Here is a 21,970-nt window from a genome sequence, read left to right as displayed (position 1 = left end):
TATCTGGTATCTTGCTGGCTCCTAAATAATTAATTCTGGTCACAAATGTAAAACCTCACTTGCAAATATGACTGAAATGGTAGAAATACTAAGCACTGGTATTACCTTTTCTCAGTTATCTGTCTAGTCTGCTGTTTTCTTCCACAAAAGTGCATTTAGTAGCTGTACTCGTGTTTCCTTTTTCACAATCATGAGGATCAGGGACTATTTGAAAAACATCACATTTTTATCCCCCAGAGCAGGAGAAGATCCTCCTCGTAGGAATTGGCAAAATTAATGGGTCCTCCGTTCGATCCTTTGCATAAAGCCAATACAACAGCATCTCTCCTGGAATGTAGTTTTTGGTTTTCTTTGGAATCCATTACATCAGGTAGGAGGATGAGAGAGATAGAGAGTCACTGTATTCACGCACCATATACAGCTTTTCATAACGTTAAAATGATTATTGGAACATGCCTCGACATTCCATACCAATTTTTTTTAGGCTTCCATATTCGATCCCCATTTCTTGCTTCTTTTTTTCCTAACACTTCCTCTCCAGCGCAGACCGCATTTCACAGACTGGATTTGAGAAAGGCTCTGCTACTATTGAGAGAAAAAGAGAGACAGTAGGAAAGCAAAATAGTTATTTGGAAACTATTAATATTCTGCACTTAACCTTAAAACCACCAATCCAACCTTTAATTCCTACTCATCTACAGACCGCCGACATACTACTCTACTTTCACAGACACACTTGTGGACGCCATCACCATAAAATATGACCACCTGGTCATACTAGGAGATTTCAACATCAAAAACTAACAAATCAACTAGCAACGATGCATCTACAGCAGTTGGTCAAGGGAGCAACACAAGTAGCAGGATACACCCTAGATGCAAACTTTTACAAAAGAAACCTGGTCCCAACTGCTCCCCAATGCAGATCCTCTAGTGCGACTACCTCATAATACCCATCATCATTCACCTGCTAATGAGAATACTAACTAACCTCCCAAAAACTCCACCAATTCAGAAAAGAAACTGGAAATCAGTAAACATTGCAGAGCTTAACACCTGATTGCAATCCACAAAACCATCAATCACTGTCTTGGACTCCTTCATCTTTGAAGAAAGAATCGAGACAATCCAAAAATGGATCACATAAACACTAGATGACATTGCACCTGAAAAACCATTCACCCCCCTCGCTAAAGAAAATAATGTTGAGATGATTCACGCCCCATCTCCGATCCTTGAAGAAAACTAACAGGAAACTAGAACAAAAATGGTGGAAAAACTATGATCCACTCACAGGAATACTCAAAGCAAAACAAGCGTATCACTGCCATTTAGTCCTTAGCCGCTGAGGTCCAGGCGCTGAAGATGGAAAATGCCACCCTTAAGCAGATGATCGCAGGCAGGAACGGCCAAACCTCGAAACTCCCATTGCTGTCTTGTCTTGCGATGCCGACCACGAAAGACTCCCAAGAGTTCCTTGATGCCTGTACAGTTCGATTTGTCTTTCAGACTGTCTTTTTCTATTGATCGTTCCAAGTTCGGATACATGATTTCCAATATGGCGGGAAATGCCCTGGATTGGGCCACATTATTGGTTACTACCAACCAGCCTATACTAGACAATCACTGGGGTATTCTCACTAGCCTATTATCAGTCACCCAGGCATAACATACACAGCACAAAAGACATTATTGGACCTATGTCAAGGCCATTTAGATTTGGTGGCTTACGTTATACGATTAAAACCACTTGCCTTTGAGGTGGCTTGACCCGAAGAAGCCCAGATTGAAATCTTCCAGAGGGGATTCAACGAAGCACTTAAAGATGAGTTCGCCCGTATTCTGCATCCTCATAGATTGGCTGATCTAGTGACGCTGACATTGCAACTTGATTAATACTGATGATATCACTATATTCAAGATAACAGCACTTGTTGATTGTGGTGCAACAGGTATGTTTATGGATAACAAATGGGGTCTTGGTAGAAAAATATGTTTGCAATACATTAAGTCACCAGTATAAAGAGTCGACGGACACTCTCTTGTTTCCGGTCCTTTTACCATAGAAACCTCAGCCTTGACTATCCATCGGAAAACACAGCAAGGAATTTACATTTGATTGGATCAGAGCTGCTCATTTCCCCCCTGATACTCAGTCTTCCATGTTTAAAAACACACAATCCTTCATAAATTGGGTCTCTGGTGCCCTATTTCTTGAGTCTGACTATTGTGTTACCAACTGTCTTCAGCGACAACTACTGAAAAAACTGGGAACTGCCCAGACGTTATCTGTGAAGACCTTTACCACCGCCATACGGCTGCTACACATGGTACCGGAACAATATCTTTGTTTCCAAGCTGTTTTCTCAGACAACCAGGAGCATACAGTACCACCTCAACATGCAGAAGACTGTGCCATTGATCTTATTCCTGGATCTCAAGTTCCCTTTGGTAGAATGTATGCTCTGCCCATCACCTATCTCTCGAGGACACTTAGAGGTTCAGAGACAAATTACACCATGCTTTTAAAAGGAATAGCTTGTGATGAAAAAGGCCTGTATTGAATGGAGGCATCTATTGCTGGGAACCAAACATCCTGTGGAGATACGGACTGAGCATCAAAACGTATGAGTTGTCAGCAGGCACTGTGGGTCTATTTTGTTTTTGCACAATATGATATAGCCTTCAATATCTCCCAAGAACAGACAACTTCATCGCTGATATCCTTTTCTGGGAAGAACATGCAGCAATGATTGACGACTCGCCTGCCAAATTTTATTTTCTGTGGGCTGTTTCTTTTTGTAGTTATGGATTTCCTACAAAGGATCAGACTAGCCATCCACGACAAGAAACTGTTGCATGCATAAGATCTGATCAGACAACATAACTTGTTGATACATCAAACTTTACTCTTTCTTGACCATGTGATGTTCATTCCTACCGCTAAACTACAGCTGTTTTTCCTTCAGATGCGACATGATAGCACTTCAGTGGGACACAAAGGGGTGAAGGCCACACAGGAAAAGGTTGCTCATCATTTTTGGTCGCCCTCAATCCACATGAACGTCGGGCATCACCACTTGCTCTTCGTGTCAGAAATCACGGAATGCTTCACTCCTGGCTCCCCCCTAATCAACTGCCCCTCCTCTGAGCTTCTCCTGGACCTCTCGAGGACCACACTAATCAGCCAAATTCTGATAGATTTAATATTCTGTTTTATGGGCATCTGGCAGTTCAAATGGGATGGCCATCGTTCTGGGGGCGGTAATGCTCTAAATCTAGGCCGTCCTTTTGGCAGCCCAAGACCTTTACGCTAGCTCCCATGAGTTTATCTTTTCGTGACAGGCGCAGCCCTGCCCGTGCTCGGCCATTCGCATTCCTTTCTGGTTTCGCAGGCCCATAGCTTGATACAATTATATTTGGAAGACCTCTGTGTTCGGTTTCACTAGCTTTCCTCTCAAAGCTGCTCACTGCTGGAACAAATTACCACTTGACCTTATAACTGAACAACCGTACCCGATATTCAGGCACAAGATAATCAATTGGCTGCGAGCCAATGACACATAACATGACTTACACCTAGCTTACCCCCACCTTAGCGACTACCTACCTTTTGCCTGGACACCCCAAGACATGCCCTGTTCCTGGGCATATGTTTGTATATATTCTTGTATATTTGTGCTTTTTTTGCTGCTTGTTTTATAGGCATATGCTTGTATATAGTCTTACATATATGTAGATACTCATGCCTAATACTGTAACAAGTTTAAGTCATCATGTAATTACCAAATAAACAAACAAACTCCATCCATGTCAAGGATACAGATGCATCCTGCAGAAGAAAATGCTCAATTTGATTGCAGAAAGGAAATAACAAACTAGATTCTAGCACCTGGGAAGAACCAGTGATTGCAGCTGGAGATAACAATTCCAAGAACATTTGGGAGTTAGTTACTCATGGTCCAGCCCATAAAAGGGAGGACTTAGGCAATGAAACAATGGTGCAAGATAAGGACTGGATTGCACATGTTTCTACCCTATACATGACAACTATCAGGCCAGAACGGCTAAGGCCATTTTCACTGATATTGGGTCTATCCAGAGAAGACAATGGGTGATCCTTCAAGGTCGAAAAATGTGGTCTATTCGCTACAAGAAATTACAGAGGCAATAGCCAAACAAAAATGGAATCTGGGCCGGGGTCTGTATTGTATTCCAGCAGACTTATTTTGAGATAAAGTTGAGCTATGGATCCCGGTATTAACTGTAGGTTTTAATGCCATTATATGCTCTGAAAGGGTTCCCAAGTCATGGCAACCGTCCATAATTCAGCCAATTTACAAGAAAGGACCCTAAATCTTACAGGCCGATATCCCTACTTGATTGTATCTTTAAAATGTTTGGCCGTGCTTTGCTGGTCAAATTAGAGGATTGGGTGACGAAAGACGGAATCCTTTCCAGCGTTCAACTTGGATTCGGCCCTTGGGTCGGTACAGGAGAGCAGTCTCTTAACCTGTACCTCCTTATCTCAGACTAAATTCTCTCCACTGGCTCCCGGTTGCTACTAGAATCAAGTTCAAGACCCACTGCATCATCCACAAGGCTTCTAGGGCCTGGGACCCCACTACAGCCAAATCTCTCTCCCTAAATACCTCCCTGCTAGAGCCATTCAGTCTTCTAGCTCCAACTTCCTGCAGATCTGATGCTTCTCTAAGCAGAGAGTGGGGGGTAGATCGTTCTCCTCTGCAGTAGCCTTCCTCTGGAATGGTCTCCCTGCCCCTCTCAGGTTTGAGCCAGATCTCCTTAAGTGCCGGAAGCTCCTCAAAACCCTCCTTATCTCTTCTTCCTTCCCCCCCTGACCCCCAGCCGCCATGCTAACACCCCTGTCTGCCGCAGTGACTGGCTGCCTGGTTCCCTAGTTCTATTATTATTATTAAAGAGCACGAGGCACCCCGCCCAGTCCACCCCCCCTCCTTGCACTTAGCATGTGGACCTGCACCCTATGCAATCCCTGGCACTTGCCCTCCTATCCTCTCCTGAGCACTCGGGGTAGCCCCTGTGCCCCCCCCTCTTCAACAGCCCCTTTTCACTTGCACTCTCTCCTCTTTACCCTGCACTTCCCTTCACACCCTAGCACTTCGCATTTCGCCCTACCAGCACTGCCCCCCTGCCCACCCTCTCACTTTCTGTTACTGCACTTGCACGATCCGAATGTCACAAGGCTTAGTAGGACCGTTATTGTTATCTTTCTCCCTTATCCCGACCCCCCTTTTTGTCTTGTGGTGCCTTGAAACACCTTTTGTTGTAGAGGCGCCTTACAAATATCCATTAAAATAAATAGACTCTTATTATGAGAGAAAGGAGCCCATTTTGTTGATATTCATGGACCTGAGCACAGCATTCGATATGGTGAATCGTCCGAAAGCTGTGAGCCATGCTCAGGTCCCTAAATTGCCTGAGTGGAATCCTGAAGGTATTGATTCTGATTCATCAGGACATGACAGCTTGTGTCAGGGGTGGCAATGAAGGACGATGCACAGATTTTAAGGTCGAGGTGGGAGTGCATCAGCAATGCATACTTTTTTCCTCCTGTTTTGTTTATGCATTAATGGCCTAAATTAATTTTTGATCCAAACAGGAGTGGAGGTTCCTAAAATGAGCAGCACTGTGTTTCCTATGCTGGGTATGCAGATGACTGGTGCTGCTGGCCCAAACTACCTGAGCCCTGCAAAAATTAATAAGGGCGTATACTCGCTTTATGATATGCTTAGACCTTAAAGTGAATGCAGAAAAATCAGCCGTCATGATCTCCCAGTTGGGCCACTGGCCAGTGGTATTTCTGGCCATGTTTAGTAATAGTGCAGAATCCCTGTCTGCACGGAATTCGACTACCTGGGCATCCGGTTGGGTTCCAAGTTTTCAGGAGCCCCCCATATATCAAAATAGCCCAGGTGCGCAACTTCTTTGAGCTGTTCGGCTGAACCCCCTCACCCACCTCCCTCTCCCCCCCCCCCCAGATGTAAGCTGAGGGGCGGAGCTTCCGTGCCTTTTAACAGTTCAAAGGATCAGGAACATGCTTCTGGGCGCGAGTTAAATCTATTATCTGCTCAGGTTGGATGATCAAGCAATTCCTGTTTCCCAGAGTCACAGCCCCCCTGAGACACACAGGCTGAGTCCCTGATGAACTTGACAACACTGTTCTTTTGTCATGAGCAGCATAGCCTTTCTCATGCATGATGGTGAATTTCCAACTGAAAGACGACGAGTCACCTTGCAAATCTATGACAGTTAAAGTGAGCAACACAATAAAGCACCCTTTGAAAATGTGTTCATGCCCATAACGTCTAATAGCTTGATATGATAAAAAGTAAAGTTTGCTCTGATGTCCTTAGTTGAATGTTATTAAATCCTACATAACACGCTGGAGGTTTGTGACGAATCTCCAAACTGAAGTGAGTTTATGACAAATTATTTTAAGGAGTGTCTTAAAGCGCTGAAAATTAAAACCGGTAAACGGATATTTTGCCTTTTGTATCTTATAGTTTTCCATTCAGGATGTGGAAAATAAAGGTACACGGATATTATTTTGGCTCAGCATGCTGCTATAAGGATTTACATGTTGCTATGATGCTTTACTATGCAATTTGTGTATTTTGCAAGTAAACTCTATAGGACAATATTATTGTAGGTCTTGACAGCCAAAACTTAAATATTTGTTCCAAGTAAAGCATGGAAGATGGTTGGAAGAAGATGGCCGTGCCCAAAATGAAAGATCCCTGTTTCGCTGTTTAGCGTAAGTGTGTGATCCTGGGCAAATAATGTAATTTCTCCCCGACTTCAACTGCAAACATTGGAGTGCTCATAAGTGATTACGTTTACACCCTTACAATAGGACAGTTTTAATAAGTATAGGGACAAATTGGTGTACTCTGGTTACAGTGACCAGATATTCAAAATAAAAAACCGGGACGCACACAAACATAAAAGAAGGACTGGCCTGGAATGGTAAAAAAGCAAGAATCAAAATAGCGACTTTAACATTACCCAAATCTTATGGTGGCTTTGGCTGTACTATAAGGGCAGCCCAGCTTCGAGTGATGTTGGAGCACATGAGAGATGACTTGGGGACGTATTGGTCTTGTATTGAGGACGTCCACTCTCACCCGAAGAAAATCAGGGACCTGCTGTGGGCCCCTCCCAAATCTCTTCCAGCTCATCTCAAGCGTCATCCTACTCTTGCGGCTTTGTGGGGATCCTGGAAACCGAATAAGGCCAATAAGCAGCTTTCCTCTTGGCCTTCACCCCTATCGTCCCTATGGGTCCCCCTTTCAGTCTGGGTTCCAGGGTTACAAATTATTAGTCACGGCAGACTTGAAAGGTAGACAGCCCTTTAAACAGATATGGGAAGGGAGGCTGGGTATGGCTTTTGAGAACACAACTTGGAGGGCTATTTTTAAAGCCATTTTCTCGGGGGCGCTGTACACTTCGGCCATGGAACACGGCTTTAAGGTTCTCCACTCTTGGCACCGCCCCCTGGCTTCTCTGTCAAAAATTTTCAAAAATGTATCCCCAATGTGCCCTAGGATGTGCTTACAACGTGGCACTTGGTATCATATGTGGTGGGAATGTCCTGTGATTCAAGTGTACTGGTCCGAACTGCTTAGCTGGCTCAAAGATATAGTGGGGTCTTGTCCGTCCCTACTCCCTGTGGAATTCCTTTTGGGCATCGCCCAGCCAGGCGCTGAGATGATTGGTTTCCCGAAAGTTGTGGGGGCAATGTTGAGAGCAGGGAGATTGGCATTGGTGCAAAAATGGAAAGGGAGGGCTACAGTTTGTTAAAAAAATGATGTTAACATTTTTTGCTTCTCTGTGGTTTCTCTAGTGCCAGGGGAAGCCTGGGCACCTGTTTGTATATTGAAATGTTAATAAAAACAAAGTTTAAAAAAAAAGGACTGCCATGGCATACCCTCCTGCCAACCTTCTTTCCGTATGTGCACACAATATCTCCAGGACTGAACTGCAAATAAACTGCGGTTTTTATTTTTAATGTAAGCATGTCATTAACAAATGAGCTTTTGCTCTGATTAATATTACATGCTTTCCTATCTGTTTGGTTTCCCAGTTAGACTGTGTGGCTCAAACTGGTAATGTGTATGGTGGGTACGTGAAAGGTTTGGGGTTCAAGCCGAGTCTAGGATGTCAGAGGGACTCGATGTAAAACATTAATTATTCTGACGTTTGCGTGATTTATAATTGTTGCCCACCATCAATATTCAATCATTTCCTACTGGGGACTTTCCCTGTATGCAAAAACATGGACAGGGACCCTCCCTTTGCCAAAAAGCAGGACATGGTTTTAAAATTAAAAACCCCCTTGGGACGGGGGACGGAGTTCCTAATTCCGGAACTGTCCCGGCAAAACCGGGACATCTGGTCACCCTAACCCTGGTGCTCCCGTGCTAGTGGCTCTAATACTGCCACATAGAATTGCATTATTGCTGCACTGGCCCTCCCCCAGAGTCGTAACACTTGATTTGACAGGCAGACATAGTCTCACCAGCCAGTCAGTGCACCAGAGATTCTAGTATATCAGACTAATTGTGGTAGAACCAACATTACGTTTTCTTCACTGTTGCTCCCAGCCACTGAAGTTGCTTTGGCCATCCAGAGTACTGCCCCATACTCTGCAATGTCTTCTTGTGCTGTGATATTGAATCTTTCATTGCACACCATCTGCCATTTTCACACTTTCTAGGACCTTCAGGATCTGCAAGTAGCTGTTTCAGACTTAAAGGAGAGAGTTAACTGATTGTAACATTGAAGCTGCATAGAATAGTCTCATTACAATGAGTAATGAAGTTACATGCCCCTACACAAGTAAGTTTGTCACTCCTCAACCATCTCTGAAGTTAGCGCCTCTCCCCACATTTGAAGGTTTAGCCCCTGCCTACATTTTAGCCTAGGTGCACACCTGTATGTGCGCACTTCCATTATAAGCTTTGAAAAGGTTCCCAAGTCATGGCAATCGTCCATAATTCTGCCGATTTACAAGAAATATCGGCACAACCCTAAATCTTACAGGACGATATCCCTACTTGATTGTATCTTTAAAATGTTTGGCCGTGCGTTGCTGAAGTACATCTCTGAATTTAGCGCCTCTCCCCATATTTGATGGTTTAGCCCCTGCCTACATTTTATCCTAGGTGCACACATTTTGTTCAGCAGAGAGGTGGGTGCAGCTTTTCCCCGAAACTGGCGTTGTTAAATTTTACTGTTTGTTCAGATAAATGTACTTGAACAAACGCAGTAAAACTTTAAAGCTGCTACTTTCAAGAAAGACTTCCATCTCTTCTCTGCATATTGCACTTTAAAATATACTATTTGATAGTTGGTCCCCACACCAGACCATGGGGTGAGGGGAGGTAGAACAGTGGGGGCGTAGCCTCTAAGTTTGCCCTGCTCATTTTCTGAAGTGGCCCCTCCCATCACCACTTATGCCCCTCCCCCCCAAATATGGGTTTTGTTGCCCATGAAACACTAATGGTTTCAAGCAAGCCCTGGGTGGTGTGTTCTAATTGATGTGTATGTCTAAATTCAAACCCACGGATTTGATAAAGAAAGTCTATATTACAAAGGCAGGTGGGGTTGCAGGTACGGATCTTCATTGGGGGTGTTGCTTCTTCTGAGCGCTTAGACTGCTGTTTGTTCACGCTCTCCAGACGATTCTAGCTGCCCGCTGTGTACAGTCCCAATAGAGGATCTGACCCATTTTCTATTTTTATGTCCAGCCTACTCTGACATCAGGAGTCTCACATTGAAACTGCTAATCAGATAGGCAGGCTTCTGGCAGTGCTGTCCAGCTGTTCTATATGTGCTCTGGGCAGATGTGCCCAAGGGAGCCTGGACTCTATTGATGTTCCTGAAACGGGCATGGTTAAGGCGGTTACAACTGCTTGCCCCTTAGTAACGTGCTGACATCAATTAGTTTAGGTATGTTATTTTATTTAGCGCTGCTATTTTTAAGGCTTGTTTTAAATGTGTATTGGTATTATTGATTTTTGTATTTCGGGGAGGTTCCAGTTTTTAGCATTTATCAATTTCGCACAAGCATGTTGAGGACAATGCGTACGTACATTTTGTTTTCGTGAGACTTGCAAGTTGTTCCATTTTTTAGGGCAGTTTTGCTGTATTTTTAGGGTCCGTTTATGGACAGACATGTTTGTTTGGATTAGTTGTATTGGTATTCTGGGAAAGGCTTTCCTGCCCAAACGGGAAGCAATAACGAAAATGTTGGGTTTTAAGGAATATTACTAGTTTTCATAAGATCTAATAATGAGGATGCTTTCGTTTGCTCATTGTGTGTTTGAGTTCGAGATGGTCATATTTTGTTATTTATGTATGATTATATATGGCTTTGTGACCAATAAAGGGCACTCATTGAATGCTCAATTTGAATGAAGGTATACTAGCTATGGTCTTGTCTTTAATCTATATAGAACTTGCACTGTTCTTTCAATATTAAGTGTTTATTTTGTTTACAACATGCCATTTCTACAAAGGAAATAAACAATACAGCGACAGTACATATTTGAAATAACTATTACCAGAGTGTTTGAATAAGTTAATAGAGCCATGAAAATTCTATTTCCGGATTTTAAATGTTTTGTTGTGCAAGGCCTAGAGGTGGGTAGGTGAATATAACAAAGTTGTGAGTACTACGTATGTTATCCAATATTTATACTGCACCCAACATATACTGGGTTTGCCAAGCCATCTGACAGGAGTGTCGGATCCAAGAGTTGGACATGTATAGAAGTATGCTTGTGGAGAACATGGGGTAAGTGGCAGGAGAGGGGATGAGGAGATATGATGTACTTGTGTTCTAATGTTGATGGCAGTCGGAGGTTTCGAAAATACGTTTGTGATGTCTGTGCCTTAAGTGCAAGGTATGCAAACTATTACTTTTGGATCATAAAAACACAAGGAGACCCCCCACCCCATCAGCAGGTTTTGGAAAGGCCAAGTATCCTTTCCTGATTTAAGAGGTGGAATGCTTAATCTGCACTGCGCTTTCACACATCACATTCTTTGCAATGCCAATTAAGGGTGAAGTTTTCATTAGAAACCTGTTCAATAGATGTGAGCTAGGGCATTGAATCAGAGGCTCTCAGTGTTAGAGTAGTTTGCACATTTCCCCCAGGTATTTTTTCAGGCCTCATCAAATTGTTTGAAATTTAACATTTATTGAACGGACAGTTTAAGTTATTTCTTTGTTCCATGTCAATATTATCAGATTATTGAATGTAGACTGTTTTATTTTCATGATTGGCTGATGTATATTTTTGTCAATTTGATTAACAGAGATTTTTCTGCTGGAATTTGCAACAAGATTGGGGAAATGATTCAAGGTATGTATTATTGCTTCAACACATCAGAGTAGAGTTGATGATGAATGATCAGTGTATCAGTGATGGAGAAAATGTGTTCTATGACCTTTTTAGAACATATTTTGGATATAACCTGTTAGATTCCCTTTTTAAATTCATATTTCTTGCTTTTTTTGCTATCACCAGTAATATTGATTCCTAAAATCCTGTTACTTTATAAAACAGGATACATGACTTGTTAAAAACAAACAGTAACGATTACCCATAACAGCAGTATAAATAATTCACACAAATTAAGGGACTTGGTTGAATACTTAATCAAGGCTTGTAGACGTCACTTCATTGCTGTCTCTGTGTTAAGTAAGATTTTCATATTTATGATAAATCTTCCTGAACGGTGTCAACCCCATTTGCTTGGACTTGGTACCTATTTGACCTTGTCCCTAGTTGAAGAGGAATGTTGTTCCCCTGTAACCGAGTCTTGTACTCTTTTTATGGGTGACCTTTTTATGTCTCTCCATGGTGTATGGTTGAAGTTATGGTTTCCTACAACTTTTGGGCTTAGGCTGTGTTGCCCCTTTGTGCTCCTCTGTTAATTTCTCTTTCATGTACTTGGGTGACCTACAGTTCCCAAGAAGTAAAGAGGGATTTTCATCCCCTTTAGATTTCATATAAGTGAGCCAGCACAGCCCACCTTATGTGGAGTGCTGGGGGGATAGAGTGTATCCCCTTTCTTACTTACCGGCAATAATGTTGTTACAGTCGCAAGTTTACATGAATGGCTGATGGTAGTGGTTTTACCTTTATGACTGTTAGTCAATCTTACCTGCTTTTACTTTAGCCTCGGTAATGCACAGAAGGGCCACCATTTTTCTAAAATGGTGGGCTCCATCTTTTTTCACCATTTCTTGTTTGCTTGTAGTTTCTGAGGTCTTCCCCTATGATTCTAGGCCGATACCGCCTAAGTGGGAGTTTTGTCTTCAGTAGGAATCCTTTGTGTTTCCCGCTAAGGTTCCAAAGTGTCTGGGAAGGCAGGAAACGAGGGAGAAGTCCAAAACTGTGCAGCCCTTTGTCTTTCACCTTGCCTGAAAGGAGCCCCTTTCTGTAAAATGCAGGGAGAGATAACCGAAGTTGTGCTGTAGTTCCTGTTAACTACTCCGAACCTGGAAGCTGTTGATAAGTCGACCACTGGAGCTGAAACCAAAGAGGAAGATGAAGAAAAGACTGCTGTAACGATTTCCAGTGATCAGAAAGTCTGCTGTGTACCCAGATGCTGCTGTAACTCTTCCTTCAATCGATCTGAGGATTCCGAAAAGGTTGGTCCGTAGCCTGGCGAGATCCACTAGACTCAATAAGAGCTGCATTTTGAGCCATCCCACGTTGTGCTGCGACCTTGCAGGACTGCAATACCCCAATACCTCGACCTCGCAGTGCGTGGTCTTCTGAATTCTGAATCGAGCTTAAACTTTGGTGGCCTGCTCCTGGCTCCTCAGAGACAAGATTTAAGTCCTTGAAGTTCCCTCACCAGATTGCTGCACCAGATTAGAGACGAGAATCCAACTGGCAAAATTCAGTCTTCTCCTGGCTCCTAAAAATGGCACCAAAACCACAGAGCCGCATCCAGCCGTGAAGACATTTCCTGGAACCTTCCCCTTTGATCCCTGCTACAAAATCCCTTCCAGCCCTTCCAGTGTCCTGTCTTCTGACCTCATGACAAGGAATTCATCAACTGGGTTTTTAGCTGCCGATCCCGAAGTCTTCCTGCTGCAAATTCTTCTCCTGTGCTGAGGTACTTTGTTGGCTAGGGTATTTACTTAAGCTTTTGTGATTCCTGTGTAGATTTTGGGGCGTTTCTATGATTTGGAGGCCTATCAAACAGTTCACACAGGCCCACTGCTGGAATCCTCCTAGGATGTCTTCTCAGATGTCCCTCAACCCTAGCTAACTCTAAAGTGAAATACTTACTTGTTTGAAGAGACTTCCTCTGGAACTCTGACTTTCCCTGCAACTGAACCCTCTCTCATCCTGCCTACAGCTGTCTCCTAGACGACTAGGGTCCCTCTTCTGCCTCTGAGAGAACTCATGCAATAGACTAAGGTAGGACTGTATATGAAAATGATTCTGCCTTGAAAAGTATAACACGTGTTTAAAAGTTAAAGAGTTGGTTTGTAACTGCCCCTCTGATAGTCATCAGTTACAAAGTTCTTGCTTACCTTGAATGTGTTCTGCCATTCTGAAAAGTATATGCAAGGTTATTTTACTCACCTGTGAATTGGTTATGTCTCTTTCCCAACAGTAATGCTGTTGGCTTAACTGAACACTTTGTTTCAGAATATATGTATAAGTTTAACAACTGCGTCTTGCTTCCCCTGACCTGCTGTATAGCCTGTCTAGAATATGTTTGCGTTGGGTTTTACTTTCCTTGAATAGCTGTGTGCAATTCTTAATAAGTGTATTGTTGGTGTTACTTGCCTTGGTCTGCATTGTGCCATCCTGAACTAAGTTAGAGCTTATATTACATTCTGTGTTCCACTGAACTGAAAAGCAACTGTAATAGTATATGACACCTTTAGTTTTGACCTGCCTAGAATAGCTGTGTGCCATTTTTAAAACGTGTCCTGTAGGTTTAGCTGACGTTGGTCTGCCTGGTGCAATCCTAAATTAGTGTAGAAAGTTATTGCTTACCTTAGTGTTCCACTGATCTAAAAAGCAGCTGTAATTGTATATTACACCATAAGGTCTTACTCACCTGTGTGTTACCCTGAACATAGATATAGGTTTATACTGTTCCATGAATTTGTGTTCCACTATTCAGAAAAGTATCCTGGTAACCGGGTTGGTTTACTGAGTGAGTCCTTAACTGAGTGTCACTGCATGACTGACAGAGTCTACTACCAGTGACTTAGTGTAAAGTAATCTGAAAGTAACTGATAGTTCTACTCCCCATGAATAGGTATGTCCTATACTGAATGTATTTGATTAGGTCTGACTTCCCTAATAATACTGTTAGTTTTCTGAACACAGTCAATGCTTTTGTGTACTTAAAGCATTGTGTTGTGTTTTTATAATTGTGTTTATATATAATTTGAAAGTACTTATTTTCCCACGATTCCTCTTGGCTTACTTGTATTTAAACAGACCCTTTACTTTTACAATATATAGTTCCCTGATTACGAGGACGGTGGTACCGGCGGGTTGCCGCCGTCCTCGTAACACTGAATCCGCTGCTTGATATCCCAGTGCCACCAGGACATTACAAGTCCCGGCGGCCCAGGATATCTGGTGGCGGATTCGGGAAGTCCCCATACCCATGGAGTGTCATAGAACTCCATGGGAATGGGTTCACAGAAGCACCGGCACTGTTTCTAACAGTGCGGGTGCTTCTGTGAATTCTCTGCCATCCGGCCCGTTGTGCCCGGCAGGTCAGACCTGCTGGGCGTAACGACCCTCGCCGCAGAGCCGGAGTGTGCCGGTCTGGAAAGGGTGCCGGTACGTTGCTACCGCCACACTCATAATGATGCCCATAGTGTTTCATTGTTTCTTTGGACCATATGTATGCTGCAATGTCTTTGTACCAAGTTACAGCCCTCTCCTCCTAAGATAAGCCTGGCTGCTCTGTCTACGCTACTATATAGTCTGGTAGTAAGAGTTTTGCTCTGTCTCAGTTGTATGGTTCTACGAAGCCCATGGTTGGAATTCAGAAAAATGTCCTAACAGTCTGAACTCCAAGAGAATAACCATTCCACCCCATCTTTTTCCATTTTTCCCAGAAAAACTTTTCCACAAATTGCTATCAGTGATCGGAAGATTTTGGAAAAGTTGACTTGCTTCTCCGTTGTATCAAAAGATAAGTAAGTTCAGTGGAAAATGTAGCTAGTTGCGCTTAGAGGTGCTCTGGAAGTAGCATGTTCCACCTGTGCAAAGTGAAGTAGGCTGACAATCCTCCAGAAAGTCAATGACTAGGAGGCAACCTGCAGAGCAGTATTCAGTGGCTTTACTACTGGAATAGGCAAATATGTATTTTCATGTTGCCAAATTAGGAGTAAAAGGGGTAAATCAAACACTTCATCCCTCCCTAATTGTCCTCAAGAACTCTAACAAGAGAAGCTTCTGGGATACCTGGTGTGCTAACTCAGTGCCATAAAAACAAGAACAATACTCCCACCTTCTTGTATAACGTACATGTTTTAAGTCCATTAGAGCATGAACCAATTTGACAGTTTCTTCTTTACATTGCACTGGGTTATAGGTGAAATTCCGCACCAGATAGGGGGGCGCACCTATCAATTGCGGGAGTAAAGAAGATGCATGGTGGGGTGACTACATGGGGAATAACACAAATACTCTGAGCCACAGAAACACTGTCTGAAGGATTTCACCGGGAATGGTAGGGGGTAATGATGCATTGGATGTAAACTTGGTCCAACACATTGTTCTATGATTAGCTAAAGGAGGGGAGGGACATAAATAGCACAATCACAGATACGCATAGTGGGAAATCCCTTGGAGCGGGCTGGATCTGTTAACATTTCAATTTAAACATTTCAATTTAAACACGTGACCTCAATGACAGGGATGTGCAAAGGGGGGAGGAAGCTCAATTCACTCGTCATATGGGAATTAAGACAGCCAGAACTGTGTGATGTAAATGCAGGGCAGTCAGCCAAACAGGGCTCCATGTACGGTAGCGGGAAGGTGGCTCTGTACCAGTGTGCCGGTCACATGGCCGCTGATGCCCATTGGCAGTGCGTGGTCTTCTGAATGATACGATATAAGTTTATTTGTATAGCACCTACACACAATGTGTTTCAAAGCACTTCAAGGCAAGGGAGGGAAGACAGGAAAAATACAAACAGTGTGAACATTCTTACAAGGCCTTGAACAATAAGAATTTGAAATTTACTATCGTACTCGTCCTGGCGACATTTCAGATAGTGCAAGAGCTAAGACCCAGATAAGGGAGGGAGGAGGTAGGTGGGAAAGAGAACAGACAGGTGTCTAACGTACTAGGCCTGATGACATTTCTGATAAAGCCGGAGGATTACAAGAGGAGTGGGTGAGGGGGAGGAGAAGGAAGGAGAGGAACAAAACATGCGACTACTGTTCTAGGCCTGATGACATTTCAGATAGTGCTGGAGAGGAAGGGGGAGGAACAGAAACGAGGGGCGTGGGGGGGGAACAAACCATGTAGCTATCATACTAAGTCCAAGGACAATTCTGATAGTCAGTGCATAGAGTAAAGAAGAAAAAGGGGGAGAGGAGAGAGGGAAAAGGAAGAAGGTGAGAAGAGGCAAGAACAGAGTGAGCAGTGAGAAAGAGTGGAGAGGCAAGTGGGGAGAGACTAATGCAGTTGCAGAGTCGGTGATGACACATAATGTTGCAGGGAACAGCAAATGCAATACAGGATTCAGGATAACCATGGCACAGCATGATACAAGAGTCCACAAAGTCACAACCAAGTATTTGCAACAACAGGGTGATGGGAGAGCAATAGTGTATCAGGACAAAACTCCTGCAGCGGTATGATGTGGGGGGGTGGCAGAGGGAGAGGGCTAAGAGGGATGGGAAGGCAGGATAGACGGGAGTAAGCCAAGGAAGGTAACTCCAGCAAACAAGAAGGGGGAGGGGGGCATGAGAACGGCACTCATCACATCATGCTTACCTGCTGTCTGAGCAGGGGTTCGGTCCCTGGGTCCTCCTGGTCCAAACAGGAATTTCCCTTTTCTTTGTCTGCCCTTCGCTTCGGACACCCGGGCGAGAGACGCCCTTGATCTAAGAGTTAAGCGACGGAAGGAGGAGGCAGGGATAGGAAGGTGGGCGGGGCTTAGGCCAGGTGACCTAGACCCACTTGCACCTGCTCCCCATCTGCAAAGTGTAGAGGCTGGAGTGCTCCTTAAGTAGGGAAAAAGGTTGGCAACCAGGAAGGCACCAAATGGGCGTGGCCTGTTAAGTGGAGAAAAAGAGTGGCTACCAGGAAGGCACCAGGTGGGCCTGGTTTAGGCCAGGTGACCTAGACCCACTTGCACAGCTCCCAATCCCCATAAAATGGAGTATCACATGAGGAGGTGAGGTGATGGGGAAATTATTGAACTGTTTGCTCTAATGACGCTTTCACTATCGAGGAGGGGGAGGAGATTACAAACCAATCAAGAGAGGCTGTTGTTCGTCGTCCATTCAGATGTCGCCTTTCGATCAGTGCTAATCCACTGTTCTGTTTGATTTGTGATCACCCAGGTGTAATAAACGGCATTACTTCTTGCCTGGTTTGTGCTCAATTTTTTGAGTATGTGATTTTTCGTATGCACTAATTAGCGGACCCCTGACTACAGCTCCATAGTTTTGAATTTTAAGTTGCACTTATTTCTAAGCGCATGGCTTCCGGCCACCTAGGCCTGCTCTGCGCCATGTGCTCATTGTTGATCACCTTATTGATTATAATGATAGTAAAGTTGTGTGAATTTCTTAAGTTAGAATGCTGTTAAAAGTGCACATTCAGTTTGTTATCTTTTCCCGATATGGCCGGTCCATCTCGTGACTAGAATCTATAATTTCGCTGGTTGCATGAACGTATTGTTATGCTCTTCGCTTTGGTAGGGAACGTAACTTCTGACTGTGCTTTCCTAGGTTTGGCCACTCCTGTGGACTTGAAGCTGAAGTTGATCCCCATCCTGCAGCACATGCACCATGATGCTAGCCTTGCTTCAAACACCCGTCAGCTTTTACAGCAGCTCGTAACCTCCTATCCTTCCACTAAGATGGTCATTGTAACTCTTCACACCTTTACCCTACTCGCTGCATCGTCTTTGGTTGATATCCCCAAGCAGGTAACAAGGCTCTGTGCCAATTCTATTTAAACTATGTTATTGACCGTTTGTGTGGATGAATCCTCAACACATGACACTGTACCGTTGATTGTTTGCTTATCATACACAATGGTTTGCCAACATTTTGTCTGACAGCAAGTATACCATGCTCTAAGGCTCTGAAGCACAAAAGTGCTTGCTGAAATTACTTTTCACCAGATTGCTATCTTCTTTTTGAATCTACTTTGTAAACAAATATTTTAATGTTATATATGTTGATAAATATCTAAAAATAGCCTTTAATAGGCAATGCTACCAGGATCTGTGTGTATTCAGGTGCCACATCTGGCCAGTTCCTCGGTTTGTTGTTGATAGTTTTATTGGTTCAACGTTGGTATTGTAGCTTTTGTTAAAAAACGTTGTACGAGTATATTTGTTTTTCAAAATTACCTGTTTGAGGAATGTAGTACTTGTTTATGATGGCTGTAATATTTTAAGGGTTACAGTCTCAATGCTTGCATGAGCTTCAAGATACTTTGATAATGTTTGGAACATTAGATGTTTATAAGTACTCATGTGAGTTTCGTGACTTACACTTAGCACTTGCTGTGAAGGTGGAGGAGTAGTTGGGCATCAAAGGAGAAGAGCGCATAAAGTTTTTTTTTAAAGGTTTGACCAAGACAGGGAGGCTGTACAGGAGAAGCCTCCAACAGCTCTCACTGGCCTAAATGGTCTAACTAAATTGCTCCAGATGGAACAGTGAGTCCAAGAGAAGACTATTTAGGGTTGGCTTTGGAGCCCAGTATACCATGAGCGCTTGCGTTTACTTGCTATTTCTGTTCCACCCTTTGTTTCCTTACTATTGGCCAACCTGGCCCCCTGGCGCTGACAACAAAAATGGGATGACTGGTGAATGCCTGATCAGCCGCTTGTAGTCCTGCTAGCAACATAGTCTTCCTATTGTCTTTGGAAACCAAAAGTACTGAAGTAAGGTTTTCCTGCAGCCACCACCGATAATGTGTGGTAGATGAACTGATTATTCAGGGTAAAGACACCCCACCATCCACAATGAACCTGCATTTCAGGGGTGCAACATTGAGGCACCAAGAAACTCCCACAGCCCCTGCAAATCCCAGTGGAGTGCAGACCTCTCCATCATGGCTAACTGGTGCTGGGCACTCTACGTTTCTGCCTTTGGGTAGGTGTTAAGGGTACTGCCGCTATGACTGATGATGGTGATGGAACTGTGGCTCATCTGGGGGTGTCGCTCAGCTCCTGTTGCCATTTTGCCAAATGCCCAAGCTCATGGCTGAAAGCAGTCTGACATGTTTCACTGGACAGCCCATACTGCTCAACACCTTACTATTACAACAAAAAGAGAACTATTATACTTGTACTGTGCTTCTGGTTAGTTATCTTGGAATAGATTTGGAGCCTTGTCTTGACCATGAGGTGCATGCTAAATAGAAATGGTAGTATGCTCCCCAAATATTCAACATAACTCAACGCCCTGGTGTAGTCTATTACCTTATTTGGTTTTACTGTGCTAGCACAATGCAGCAATCACAGCCAATGCGCCTCTGCTATGTTTTCCTCTTCATTCCTCAACCATCAGTACCTTCCCAAGTACACCTTTACAATATCTCTACTTGACAAATTACTCTGCCTGTTGAACCATCCTCTTTGAATTCAGTGTCTTGATCTGCCAGTGTTTCCTTTGCCATCACTCTTTCTAAGGGTCTTTCAGCACTGGTCTCAGAACACCTATTATCCATCTACCTCCTGTGAATGCCTACTGTTGATTCCAGGCCTATCCTGACTGTGAATCAGCATATGACTCCTGCAGTAAATCAGAATCATGACGCTGACAATGAGGCATTGCTGTTCGGTTATTATTCTTGTTAAATTAAAAGCAATATTTCCCAAAGTCTACCTGCTCAACTCTATTGTATGAAAGGAAGTCAAAAAGGTGCTTATCCGAATGTCTGCAACTTAGTAACAGTCCTCTACCCGGAATCCTACTCTAACCTATCACTGTCTTTACTTCCCAAAATAAAAGCTAAAAACAACACAAATACCAGTAGAAAGACATTTAAGCTCGAGGGGATGGCATTCCAGCATACGTCTTGCTTCGGCTATTTACCTTAACCTCGGGGGTCATTCTTTCCCTCCCCTTTAGGGGTTCTCTGTCACTCCCCACTCTGGGGCTCCACCCATTCTATCTTTCACTCTGGGGTGTTGGCTGTCTTTCCCCACTCTGGGACTCTTCTCTTTTCCACTCCTCACTCTGGGGTTTTCTGTCTCTCTCCACTGTGGGTTTCTTCTCTTTCTCACTCTGCCACTCTGCGGTATGATGCAATTTTCCCTCTATATTTCTCACCTCCCTTTCCACTGGAGCCACTATGTACCTGATTGCCTCGAGCGGTACTCTGGGGGTGGGTCAAATCGGTTCTGTTCTGGTTGCGGAACCGGTTATGTGACTTTTCCAGCTAGGCTCCACTTCGGCTTACCGAGGCTCTTCTTGCTCGGTTTCGTAACGTCCCGTTTGGTGCACAGTCGCTTTTGTGACCTTGGGGCTCCACATCGGCCTTTTGGGGCCCTCCTGCCTCTCCTCAGGCAGAAAGAAGTCGCTATATGACATTTCTGTGTGGCTCTGCATAGGCCTTGTGAAACACTCCTGCCTTGCTCTAGCAGCCTTTTGGGGCTGCTCCGGCCAGCTCTCTGCTTTATCCCTCTGCACTCCGGTGCGCGTCCTAGTTCGGGCCACTGACATGGGCGTTCTCTCTCACTTTCGGACCACACCCCCTTGGATTCTGCGGGAATGGCCGAGGCTCCTCTGGGATTGGTTGTCTGTGGTAAGTGCCTCTGAGGGACTGGAGCAATCATCTCTCCATAGTCTTTGCATAAGATTGGGCACATGTAAGTGTGATGAATCTGTGGATGTGGTCCCTTCTCCCCTAGGGCGAGACCTTTCCCATGGGACCAGTGCAGTGTGTCCACAGTACAATAGTCCCCCTGGGGGCGTTGCACAGGGGGAGGATCACATGGGAGAGGAAGCCCCTTATGGGATTAGGGACAATAATCTTCTGAGAATGCGGGATGCCTCCACTTTATTACACCCTCACTCTACCCCAAAGACAAACTCTCCTTCCCTCTTTCCAACCAGTGCTATTATCTTGTGTTGCAAAGTCAGCCAACCTGATATGTTAGATCTGACTAAGGCACAGAAGAATACAATGTGTTTTCCATATACTTCCAATACAAGTACCGTGAAGAAGAAGATGACCAGGAGTACGAGGATCACTCCAGAGAATCTGAGTGAAAGGTTTAGTCTCTCAAGGCAGTTCATTGGTAAAAGCAATACAAAATAACAGAGGGAAACCAACATGGAGAGAGTGATCCTCCTCCGAGGAAACCTGGAAGACGCTGACCCGGCGAGCATGGAAACTCAGCAGGAGACGCCATGCACGGAGGCGAATGGGGGCATGACGGTATTCTAGGACAAAGGAGCTATGTCTACCGCTGCCCAAGAAACCCTGCGGTCATCCTGAAGTCCGGGAAGCTGCTGCAGACCAAAACCACAGCCCAAGAAGAAAGCAGTAACTGACGAATCAGCCACCTACGCGAAGAGGAACACAGGTGCGGCTAGAGACGGGGAGCACAGCCCGAGAGAAAAGCAGTGATCGGCAAAGCTGGATGCTGGAGCAGCGCAGCACGGACGGCGCAAGCCACACAAACAGGTACGCAGGCACACCGAGAGGTGCTGAAGGATGGGGAGGA

The 21,970-nt window shown here is 44.3% G+C and overlaps 1 protein-coding gene across 3 annotated transcripts in view; it reads left to right on the top strand.

Annotated features, from left to right (window-relative positions):
- The window catches only part of INTS7 (integrator complex subunit 7), a 673,605-nt gene that overhangs the window by 112,996 nt on the left and 538,639 nt on the right, over positions 1 to 21,970 (top strand). For all 3 annotated transcript variants that reach the window (XM_069608525.1, XM_069608526.1, XM_069608527.1), the window contains 2 exons: positions 11,362 to 11,408; positions 18,012 to 18,211. In XM_069608525.1, coding sequence (XP_069464626.1) covers positions 11,362 to 11,408; positions 18,012 to 18,211 — 247 coding nt within the window. The remainder of the gene's footprint in view (positions 1 to 11,361; positions 11,409 to 18,011; positions 18,212 to 21,970) is intronic.

The sequence above is a fragment of the Ambystoma mexicanum genome, chromosome 4q (genome assembly GCF_040938575.1).
Source record: "Ambystoma mexicanum isolate Mex_15411 chromosome 4q, UKY_AmexF1_1, whole genome shotgun sequence".
Taxonomy (NCBI): Eukaryota; Metazoa; Chordata; class Amphibia; order Caudata; family Ambystomatidae; genus Ambystoma; species Ambystoma mexicanum.
Note: the sequence above shows the minus strand (reverse complement) of the source record. Positions and strands in the feature narration are given on the sequence as shown.